At 40.9% G+C, this 12,118-nt stretch overlaps 1 protein-coding gene across 1 annotated transcript; it reads right to left on the reverse strand.

Moving 5' to 3' along the window:
• Window positions 1-265: 265 nt before the first annotated feature.
• syndig1l (synapse differentiation inducing 1-like) lies at window positions 266-11,496 on the reverse strand. Its single transcript, XM_077587289.1, has 3 exons — window positions 10,884-11,496; window positions 2,723-2,860; window positions 266-990 (listed from the first exon to the last, which is right to left on the reverse strand). The coding sequence occupies exons 1-3, from the start codon at window positions 11,400-11,402 to the stop codon at window positions 832-834; spliced, it is 816 nt and encodes a 271-aa protein (XP_077443415.1). The 5' UTR covers window positions 11,403-11,496; the 3' UTR covers window positions 266-831.
• Between the last annotated feature and the right edge of the window lie 622 nt (window positions 11,497-12,118).

Consider the following 12,118-nt stretch of genomic DNA (forward strand, 5'->3'; position numbering starts at 1 on the left):
AACTTTTTAGAGTGTGTTTTAGTAGCTCAAAGCGCAAGACATCATCTAGTATAGATGTGCAAAAATTTGGTGCCCGAAAACTTTCAGCCCAAATGTGGCAAATCGCTCTTTGGCTCGCTCCTGGGAAATACTGGCTTTTATTTATGTTTTTTCTCCAACTAATAATGGTGACTTAGGCATTATTTTACTTAATTACACACAAATGTGAGATTTTTCTTAAGCATTTGTTCACAAATGCTGAACACAGGTTCGTTGAAATTTTTCCCAGACGCTTGGTGAATTCTCACTGCCACAGGCCATTTTTTTCAAGGTAACTTTAAACAGAGGGCAAAAAAACCAAAATCAAAGTACTACATTCATTTTGTACGCAAACATATCTGGCGTGAGGCAGTTGTGTTTAACGGGCATTGACAGGTGTTGTGACTTCATTCCATGGGCAAATAAAATGAATGAATTGATGCTATCAGTCTTGGTGTCTCTTGATAGTTACTTGAAAATCCAGGCAGGCTCAAAGTACAACAAAGATGGTAATTCATGGTTCTTATTGTTCTTTAGTTGAGATGAGGCCTGTAGATTTGTTTTGTCCTCTGTAACCTTAGAGTACAAGTTTGGCGGCGAATGAGCTTAATGCAAATTGGGCCGCCAATGAGGAAAACATTTATTTCCTCTAAAGTTTTTGTCTTTGCTGCCCCTTTAACTTGGCCCCTTTCCATCCACTGTGCTAATTCGGTCTGACAGGGTATCTTCTGGGAAAAGGAAGGAGTGGTGGGCAGAGGGATAACCGTTCAAAAATCGTAGCCTTAGGGTTTTTCTGGAGGATACCGGCGTCAACTATATGTGTCCTGGTTTTGAAAGGTAGGCGATGAGGGCCACTATCACCCCCACGTAGACGCCGGTGCCGACGGTGATGGATAGGGCGGCCAGGAACAGAGCACGTCGTGAGGCAATGTTTGCCAGGGGGAAGTCGCCTTTGTGCACCGCTTTGGTCGTCTGGAAGAAAGCACAAAAAAAGAAAATGCAGGAAAAAACAATAGGTGACAGGCAACAGGTTGTAGTAATGACACAAGCTTTACTGTTGATTCCTTAGAAGTACTGATTCAAGTTGGGAAACGCGTCTTTTGACCAAAAGCAGAAGGTCATCGGCACACGGCGTGGAAACTAGTTGGAAAATGTCAAGGACTGCAGGCAGTGCTATTAAATGGTACCTTTCTAATGGAAAAACCCAGGGACAGGTATTGACAACCTCAAAATGTAGGGGCAGGCTACTACCTGAATTTTGACGAGCAAAAACAAATAAGAAGGGAACTGTGAAGACCAAAGTTCATTGAACTCATCCATCAGAACAAGACACTAACGAACAACAAGACTCGGGGTGTCACAGCTTATTGCAAGTCACAAACCTCACAGCTTTATTGTTGCAAACACAAGCCGTGCATGCCTGTGAGAATCACACAAACATTAAGTAGGCACAATTTATTCGCTCAAACGTGCCACACAAGATGGCATGGATGACCACATCTGACTTTGACTCATGATGTAGAATAAGGGTTTCCTTTATTTACTCTTCACCAGGGAATTCGTTTTATCCTTTAGGAGAATAGCTCAAAGAGGACTAGAGTGAGGATAATCACAGTGGTACCTGGTATTATCCGGAAGTGACAAGGCAGGATTAGCTCTTTTACTTTGAACGCAACACTCCATACAGGTTATCTAAACAGCACATAAATGCGCCTTTGCAGGACAGTAACATGTAGCTGACACAGAACACGCCTTGCAACCCCGCCTTTATCTTTTAAGCACTGATTTACGCCCAGTAATTTGCTCGTACATTTATTGTGGTCAGATAACTTAATAGGAGGCAGGGTATTCATTTGCCTAATAGAGCGATCTGTGCGACTCGCAACACTCGTCAGCGTCTCCAAACAACACAGTCACACCATTAGTGGCAATAATGGGAACTCGGTTCTGCTTGCTAATCAAATGCAGAAGGCAATGTTTCTTCCATGACAGGTTTCAGTAATCCAACATTGGTTTCATTTTAATGGTTAAGCAGCTTGTTCGCGCCGCGCTTTCGGTGTTGGGTGACCTTCCGATGGGACAAATACGCCATCGAGCCGCCATCCGCAAACCTCATTATGCTTGCTAACTTGTTTTTCTTTTCGTCTGCACTGTGCATTCTCTGGATCAGATGTATTATATTCTGTTATGGGACTTGCAAGCGAAATACACTGGAGGAATATGGCGGTTGATTGAAATATACCAATTGGACCTTCTGGTGTTGATGGCTTTTAATTTTGTGTTTCTGCCTTGAGATTGCTGTTCTTTCTTTTCTGCTGGTAAAATGTATTGCATCTACTTTTCAATAAGATTCTTCCATCTTGGATGAGATAATCGCCAAAATAATTGCAGATCTTGTCAGGACATTGTGTGGTTCAGTAGTCTCCAAAGGTTTCCTTACTTTAGTACTCAGATAAACCTGATATTTTGTGTCTGGTATTTTTCAAAATCAGTAGAGTTGGTGTCATTCATAGAGGCTGTATGTAAAAACAGTATTTTTTCCACTCAGTATTTTAGGACTGCAGTATTTTATAACCTTTGGGTCATAAATTTCTTAAAATCTTTGACCAACAGTGTGATGGCCCATTTTAGGGGAGTAGACTTTCTACTAGAAGTGCAACTAGTTGTTGTAATAGTGCGATGTCCTCGGTGTGTGTGCTCTCACCCCCTGCGAGAAGTAAAATGCTGCGATTCCCAGAGGCCAAAAGCAGCAGAGCATGGAGAAGATAGCCAAGCCCAGGTGGTCTCGTGGTGGCACCACGATGAAATTGTCCTCACTTTCGCTGTCACTGGAGCAGTCTGTCTGTACAATACAAACCACATGTTTTATTACACGCGTAAACAAGGATCATTTGAAACATTCAAATGTCTCAACAAAAAAAACTGCTTTTGTTGAGTAGCTGTTTCAGTCGATTGTCGTCTTGTACATTGTTGTTGGTACACTGTCAGCTGACTAAACATCAATTCACGGTCCAAGCTTTTGTTACAGTTCCATTGTGACAGATTAATATGAAATGTGATCATCAGCTCGCACACTTGGTGGGAGTGTGATCACTGATGAGGGCTCTCATGCATTGAATCTTTGCCAGAATGGGAACTTGGCAACAAGAGACTCAAGTTAGAGTGGGAGTAAAAAGAATGTGCATTTAGACAATGAGAAAGGCGAATGGATCTTTGCCTGCTTATTCGTAAGATGAAGGATCTGTTTCGTGGACTTTTGTCTCGCCCCATTAGTTTCTCATTAGTTTTGGCAGAATGTGATACCATGTTTTGTCAGTCGAATGACAAAAGAAATTATGCGTGAATGTACATTTTGAATGAAGCACAATGAGTTCACCCTTGTGTGTATACTATATATATATTTCACACATACATGAATACATGCTGGCACCAATAACAAAGCCAAGATGTCTTGTGTAATGAAACGGCATTAGAGATTAAGGCCACCTCCCGCACACATCATCCCGTTTGTAGGTTGATCTAGCACGAGGGCGGAACATGAGAAATAAATAAAGAAGAGTACAAAAATAGAATTTAACAATATGTTTTTATATCCAACCAGAATTCTAATCCACAGTAAAGTAGTATTCTTAAGATTTTTTTTCATTTCATCCTTACAAGGCAATGTAATCCCTTTATTACCTTTTAATCCGGGCATGTTTTTAGTGGTCTGTCTGATAATGTGAATATTTATTTCACGTCGCTTCAAGAAAAAACAACAAGTCAAATTAATGTATCACGGAAGTTTCAATTATTTTAAAGTGTTGGATGGAATCCTCGTCTTAATGTTTGGATCCTCTTTCTTGCCCTAGCTTGGGGCTTAAATACTCACATCTAAAGACATAATGTTCTAAGAAGAGAAAATGATGTGATGGATTTTGCGACGGAGGGAATTGAATGGGATGGAATACGACAGAATAGCCACAGACAAATTAATTTTAATTAAAGAGCACTCATAAAGCGGCCACATCAGGGCGAAGTCCCTTTCCTCACAATGACTTTCACTTCGGACTTTCATTTAGAAATTAGGAGCAAAAAACATGACTGAAATAACAATGTCAATTTGACAAAATCGGTTAAGGTCCAGGACTTCATAATGAGCACATTCTATCATTCTATGAGTTAAGACTATCCTTTCTCCCCTGTTGTGCGCAATCAAATAAAACAAGTGAAGTTGTCGTATCAAAAGAAGCTCATATTGCTTTGATTTACTCGGTATTTAAAGCTTACTGTCCCCTATTGTGTGACCACCTATGTGGAGCCTTTCATACGTGGTGGGAATGAAAAAATTTAATTGTAACAGCACGGCCCGTTTCCTTGATCGATGTCAGGATTAGCGAGTGGGCGGTCAAGATTTGCTCACCTGCCCCACTAATGGTTGCACGGACGTCATCTTAATGGACTCCCAAAATAGAGCCAGGGAGAAAATACCAAGTGTATTATTACTAAAAAGTGATTGGCGTGAGCAAGAAAAACACTGTGAATGCAAATTGGACACTGCTGAGGCAATTTGTATCAACTGAAAGATATCAGGAAAAAAATAGTCTCAATTCTACAGAATGACAGCTGCAATCATATTGTTGCTGCCTAATACTGTCCACGAAAATAAATCTCTCTTACTTGAATGACCAAAGATCAAATTGAAACATTCGCAGACAACGAGCAGTCACCTTGGCCTCCCCTTTAAGTGGGTTTGTGATGCCATGCTTCTTGTTATGACATAAGAGGAGATTAATTCACTTTATTCTGGCATATTATGTATACTTTAAATACAAAAGAATTACATATATCCTCCCTGCACCTCTGCCTGCTAGTTTTGCTTGCCAGTTTTTTTTCATGTTCCATAATAAGATCAATCCATTGAACAACCCTCATCGAGCAAGTGAGAAAACAAGGCAAGCTGGGATATTGGCACTGTTGTTATTTATTTTAGATTAACTGGCCTGTAGGCTGGACGTTGGAGTTGTCCAGCGGAAGCTACCGAAAGTGCATTATCTGAGTCATCTAGCAAATGTTTGCAGAGATTCATCACGAGGTGCCACCGATCCCTCCACCACTGCTTATCGTGGGTCTATAACTCCCTTCCCAAAATGTACAGCACCCCCATTCAGAATCTGCGTCTAAGTCGAAATGCATCGGACAGATGTTTAAGAATTGAGGAGAGCAATGGCAATATGCAGACAGATGAAGGCTGTGCTCAGATGAATCACTCAGGGCGTAAATCCTGTCAACGTGAGGGAATAGTCTGACAGGTAACAAAGAGGTAATTGATGCTTTCACCATCCTCCTGAGAAATTTGTTAAACGACGTTGGCTTGTCCTTTTTTTTCTTTAGTTTTCACACCATGCTCTCTCATGTTTACTTACATAACCCTGATATTTATCCACATGGGTCATGAAGGTGACCCTTGAGGATGTACTATCGTTTTGGTAGTCCAATTTGAGGTGTCTTGCTTTTGGGTACTGATGAAGAATTAATGGGATAAATGCTTCTATGGGCAAAAGGAGAATCCATTCTTTACATGCAACCTTTGAGTCTATTGCCAGAAAATTATGTCACGAAAGGACATGGACAAAGCTGGATCCAACTTAAAGTTTCAAACGGAAACAAGCCCCGGCTTTTAAATGATCTCATAACTCAAAAGTCCTCGTTTGAAATTACACAAATGAATTGCTTTGCATGCGGAAGACTCGAACCCAAAGAAAGGAATGAGCTTGCCAACAGCAATTCAATTACATGGCTGAATTAAAGAGCAAACCCTAATGCGAAATTACCACGATGATTTCGCAATTGATTAAAAATTGAGCAGTCGGAATTTTAGTACCACCTGCGTGCGTTGCATTTTCACAAAATGTGACAACAACCACGTATTTTATCGGACACTGGGTAGACTGCAAAGACAAATTAGTTATTCGGACTAGTGCAGCGTGTTCTGTGTCTGCATAATACGAACTAGCATGTGGTATTCTCTTGCGACATCCACCCATGTGTTGTGGTGCACCTGCTTCAGATTTTTAATTTATGCTAGCTCAGAAGCCCAAGGCCTCAGAGGTGAGCCGGAGTGCTTGTTTTAAGATTTAATAATTCTAAGGTGTTATGACAGGCCATTTCCCAGAAGGGAGTGGCATTCCTGCGCTGCCAATAAAAGTCCTTGATTCAGGGTGAAGAGCTTGGTTCACCATGTGCGAGGCATGCGCATACATTTATTGCTGCTTACATTTCTATTTGGAAGATTGTCAAAGGTGAAGAACCTATTAGGCGAGATGGAGGAAAAGCAATTGATTGTGGACTGCGCCACACTTGGTTAACAAGTAAAGTACTGCTTCTTAGCCTTTGCTTTCTTGCCTGCATTTCAATTTGTTTCGTGTTTTTTGTCACTACCTAGGGTCCTCACCTTTGAGGTTCTGAGCCCCATGACCATTTGAATTGATTTTCATAGGAAGAGTTATGGTAATCAATGCTTCTATATTTATCCCCGTATTATAGGTCTTGTCTTTTGTTCATTTTTCGCTGTTGTCTTCAAGCCAACTGTCCCATTTTCTTACATCAGTGCGTTTTACAATGGGGTTTTTCGTGACCGGATGTTTGGTCGCCGGACGTTTGGTCGCCCGGACGTTTGGTCGCCCGGACGTTTGGTCGCCCGGACGTTTGGTCGCCGGACGTTTGGTCGCCCGGGTGAATATAATTTTGAGAGCTGGTTTCAACAGTAGATATTTAGATATTAAACTCTCACTCATGAATATAATTTTGAGAGCTGGTTTCAACAGTAAACATGTTGTCAAACGTCCGGCGACCAAACGTCCGGCGACCAAACGTCCAGGCGACCAAACGTCCAGCGACCAAACGTCTGGCGACCAAACGTCCGGCGACCAAATGTCCGGCGACCAAACGTCCGGCGACCAAACGTCCGAGTACCGGTTTTTTTTACTGTGACACTACAGGCTGATAAATGCCCAGTTTGAGTAGTTAAGCACCAGTGGAACAGATTGTTATAAAATCAAACAGAAGAAAAGAATAGCCAAACTACTCAAAGATATTTCACCAAACATGAAAGTGCTAGTAATTTTATGTACCTTTAAAATAATCAAAGCCAGCATGATACCATTGAGTTGCAGTAAAAAAAGTGGATATATTTTTGAAACCTGCAGTGTTGACATCATTTATATGCAAGATGCAATCATAACCTCCCTCTGTGCACAGTCAAAAACAAAAATATCAAAAATCAGGACAACAAACACATTTCTTGTTGAGCGATCAGAGCTCAGTGATTGTGGCACCCTAAATAACTGAGCAGTGCATCTGTAATTTGTAGAAATGTGATTAGAAACTGCATATCGTCCATGAGAGGCGGATATAATTAGCTGCATTTGGTGGCAAAAAAAGCGCTATAGCCTCAGGGGAATTTTCCTCTCTGCTGATTGCAAAAGCATCCGTATCAGCTTTAAAAGAAACATTTAGCTGCGCGGCAACCTGAAGCGGAAGATGATTTGTCGCGCACATCCATCTGGCAACTCTTTGGGGAAGGCCAGATCTCCAATTTGCCCCAATCATAACAAGGGATCATGAATTCAATTCATTTGGGGGTGGGATGTGTGAATTTTCTTTTTCTTTTTTTGTTCCTGCTTGTTTTTGTTGCTGGCAAATATCATTCATATGCAGTGTTTACTTCCAGCTAATAACCCGCACATATTATATAGGTATTAAAAAACATTGTTTGAATAACAATAGTGCCTTGCGTTAGTTGTGCCACAGCTTTGACTTAAGAGTTTTAGTTTTGCAATACAATTTATTATTTATGACAGGCGAACGTGACAATGTGCGATAATTAATTTTACCGTTTATTCCTTCCCAGGAATAATTTGAAGCTCTCAAGAGCACGTTTGTTTTCACAAATGTTCCCTCAAACTTGCCGGCGCCTTCTGCTGACACTTTTTGACGTATTCAGTGAAGTGAAGAAAGAACATTTATGATTATTGATCTTAGTTAAAAATGGGGAACTATTAACGTGAAAAATGCAATCCAATAAATTCGGGAAGAATTAGAACAAAAATGTCACGTCAAAGTTATGACCGTAATAAGTTCTTGAGAAGGACATAAGCAGCTTTTGGAGTCGATTCATTAATAATAATACATTGGATTTAAGGTCAGTCAGACACTTTATATTGCATAGTATTTTTTTCAATATTTTTAGATGAGTAGTCATTTTTGCCCTGAAAACATTTTCATGGTTTGCAATTTTTTTCACGAGGCTGCTATGAAAACATTTGTGACATTTTGGAGAGCCCCAACCTGCCTGCTCAATAAATCAGCAACTGGAGAGCATAAAGTAGAATTATCATACATACTTTTCTTTATTTTTCATAGAGTAGTGACTTGGTTAAGACTAATGGTTATATTTGTTTTTTTGTTTTTGTTATCTATCTCACCACATCCGATTTCAAGGCAAACGTCTGCTTACTCGGTTTAACTGCATATTTTTCCCCCCGGTCGTATATTTTGACACGAGGCTATTACATTGCCAGAGTCACCGAGGGACACTTAGGGTTTTTATAGGCGGGTGAGACACGACGTGCGACGGGATAAATATCATCCGTTAGTGGGGGACAGCCAGTGGTCAAATCAATCGCAAAAGCCAGCACTTACAACCGCATTGAAATCATCCAGTCGTTATTGTCGTTTATTGCTAAATGAGAGAAAGGATACCTGTGGAAAATTTCATGAGAATTTATGACTACGGCTTTAGCTGCCGGCCTTTCAGTGGGCTAACAATATGTGTGCAATGAACTGAGGTGTGACCACATTTTAGATTTAATGACGGTATAAGCGTCGTCTTTCTCCCCATAGTGAATATGAATAGCCCTTCCAATCTCACCAGCCATTATGTTCAATATTGCGGGATACAGCTATTCAAAAACGCCACTATTGATTTTGACCTGGTTTTCACCAAAAGGAGCATTGATCAAATCTGTGAAGAGACCGTTTTTTTTTTCATCCTGATGAATTACGCCTAGGCAGCGAGACCACATGCTCACAGCATCGAGTAAATATGAAACGCATTAATAAATGCAGATTTCATGCACCAGGAGTGGGGGAACAGATGGCCGCAAAATCCAAACACTGCCTCAATTCTGGCTCAGGTGCTATTTTGTATTCAGGGGAAAACGGCGGATAATTTTAATAGACGGAAGGCGGAAGGATCAAACAGAGAAGCGTGTACACTTCGGCCGTGAAGCTACAATCGCTAACAAGCATGTCAAATTCCATCTTTGATAGCCTTATTACGCTGACGTTACCATTTAACACGTTTCCCCGCATGAGTTAGCACATCTTAATTGCTGGTCGACAATTTGTCCCTTAAAAAGATTACTAAACCTTGCCGTGGTCATCATATCGAGGTTTGAATAAAGTACTATTGTGGCTTTTGTGGTGTTTATAGGCCTTGGTGCACAGTTATAAAGTTGTCTTGTTATAGATGAGATTTTAGGATGTTCTTCCCATGCAACTTTTAAAGGTGAGCTTAATTTATGCTACACACGATGCAGTTTTCTAGCAAGAAGCTGAATAGCAAAAATCACAACAGGTGCCTCCTCCATGAATGAACCCAAACATTTATAGCAATCTATGTCTTTCCGTGGCTCGTTCATTCTTTCTGTTTCTTTGCAACGTCCTGTGGACACTCTATCAATCGTGCCCTTGTTTGTGAACACAATAGATTGTGCAAAATCCACTGAAACGGCGAATCACCTGTAAAGGTAATAGTGCATTTTATGTGCATCCTGAAATCCCACACAATGGCCTGGGAACCCTCTCTTTTTGTCTAAATTGTACCTTTTAACCGAGAGCCAATCTGTAGTATCCTCATGAAATGGTCATGAAAGAGGAGCATGTGGGTTTGGCAACCTGTTACATTGTTTTATTGCCTGTCGCTTAACCGATTGTGGACATTTTGTTTCATCTGCAGTAGAAATTATGTTGAATTGAGTTGATCCCCTCGTTGTTTTTTTTAACAGTTAAGACAAGGGTTGTTGGAAGCAATGCTTTCTGTGGCTTTTTCAGTGATACAGGAATTTTACGTTTCTTAAACATGTCGTTTGTGCTGCTTTAATAAAGATATTCTCATCCAGATATTTGTTCCCAAATTAAACCATCCCGGATCAAGCAATCTTGTAGAGTATTCATGGGATTTCTTTCGCATGTCAGACCAGAGGCAAGCGGTCGATGGAGTTAGTCGTGTACTACATAATGAGCCCCATGGAGTATTTTCCTCTTCCTGGAAAACCTTGATGATGATGTGTTTCATGTGTCTATTCATTTTTTGAAATGGAGAACCGTAAAAACTCAAAGAAACATGAGCGAGAGGCTGATGGTGTTTGAACACCTTGGGAGTTGGCACCACTTAAATCTTTCCAACTCCTTATTTACTAACAAAACTATTACACAAGTGCTGATATTCCGTTTTCTTGTCCCTGCTCTTAGTATGGTGACATTCCTGCAGTTTTTATCGCAAAACTATTTTAGCCGGCCCATTTTGATCATTTATTTCAGTTGGATTTCAGCTGTGTGGTTGTATTGCAGAAAGAAGGTCAGTAGGTCTAGCTGATTTCGTGTTTGGGAAGATGCCAATTTCTGTCATTTTTCTATACTACTTATCCTCATTGAATGTCATGAAATGTGCAGTTTGATGGTGATCCAATCATCTAACTATAATGTAAAGAAGAAATAAATGAAACATGATAGTTTACAAACAGCCAACAACAACAATAACAGCAGTGATATAAGGACAAGCTTAAATTTGGCCTTTAAAAAACACTCCTTTATGGCCTTACCTCATACTCAACGTACTCTTCTTCCTCGACCTCATATGAAACCGTTTGGATCTTTACATGTTCGCCGTCCTCCGGCACCTTCATCTGCGAGTCCTCCGAGCCCCCTGTGTCTCCGCCGGTCGAGTTTGTTGTCTCTTTGGCCTTCTTTTCAGTGAAGGTGGTCTCGCAGCATTCACTTTGGTATTCCTTGGCCTTGACGCTGTCATTGTCCTCTTTGTATAGAATAAAGTTGGGCCTATAGAAAGCCTCCACAGCCAAATGTAGCGAAGTGGCATCCAAGAGCTGCTGCGACTTCATCTTGCCGTTGCTATTGTAGCCTCCTCCACCGCTTACCGCATTGCTCGGCTTCCCCCCGCCGCCGCCACCTCCACCACCACCGCCACCGCCACTCTGGCCACCGAAGTAGTTGATGATGTTCTCCTGACACTGGTTGTTTGGAAAGTCCCCTCCGTAACCGTTCACCATATGCTTGCTATTTTTGTCCAGCAAGGGATTTTGCAGCTCACTGAGATTCTCCATAGCAACAGACGTGGTAAAAGGTAGACTCGCTTTTTAATGATGGGTGATTCCTTGACGTGGACTCGGGACTCTAGCGGCATTCAGAACTCGGAGATCTGCAGGGGGATGGGACAGTATAGGAGAAGATAGGGGATTTTTTAGAGAGTCATTTTCAAGCCGATCTTTCTGAGAGTCTAGTTTTACTAATATATTATCAGAAGTGCATATTACACAAGCACTCAATTAGGTTCTAATCACCTCCTTGTTTTACACACAGTGAGACAATACCCAGAAGAGCAACAGTGATTGCTCCTAATGCATCTCTTCTTGTTTTGTGCACCTGGCATATTTATTTTCATACCTATACTCTGTTCCTTTTATTAATCAAATAGTATTAAGACTGACGTCCCCCGCCACTTTGTCGTGGCACATTGAGAAATTATTTGATTGTACTTAAAGAATTTAAAGGACAAATCGTTATACATGCAGAAAATATAACAGGACTCTAGCATTGGATAGCTTTCTGCAAAATGTGTGCAAAAAACTCAGTTGGCATCAATTTGGTAGCCATAAATTTGGGTTAATGGGATTTGAACATTCGGGTAAATAAGCTGGGTAGTAGCCATAAAGCAGTTTGAGGTGAAAACTTTTTTGCTGATTTTCCGCTTTGCGCGTTTGGACTTGATAAGTCGTAAGAATAAAAAACCCTGGTGCTTAACGAGGAGTAAAGCTAATCA

The sequence above is a fragment of the Stigmatopora argus genome, chromosome 19 (assembly GCF_051989625.1).
Source record: "Stigmatopora argus isolate UIUO_Sarg chromosome 19, RoL_Sarg_1.0, whole genome shotgun sequence".
In the NCBI taxonomy this organism is placed as follows: domain Eukaryota; kingdom Metazoa; phylum Chordata; class Actinopteri; order Syngnathiformes; family Syngnathidae; genus Stigmatopora; species Stigmatopora argus.

Excerpts from the sequence above, each read along its gene's own strand:
- syndig1l (XM_077587289.1), bottom strand. The coding sequence starts at position 11,402 with ATGGAGAATCTCAGTGAGCTGCAAAATCCCTTGCTGGACAAAAATAGC. Across the intron at positions 2,861-10,883 it reads AAGAGTACGTTGAGTATGAG|ACAGACTGCTCCAGTGACAG; the intron begins GTAAGGCCATAA and ends TGTATTGTACAG. Across the intron at positions 991-2,722 it reads CATTTTACTTCTCGCAGGGG|ACGACCAAAGCGGTGCACAA; the intron begins GTGAGAGCACAC and ends GCTTTCTTCCAG.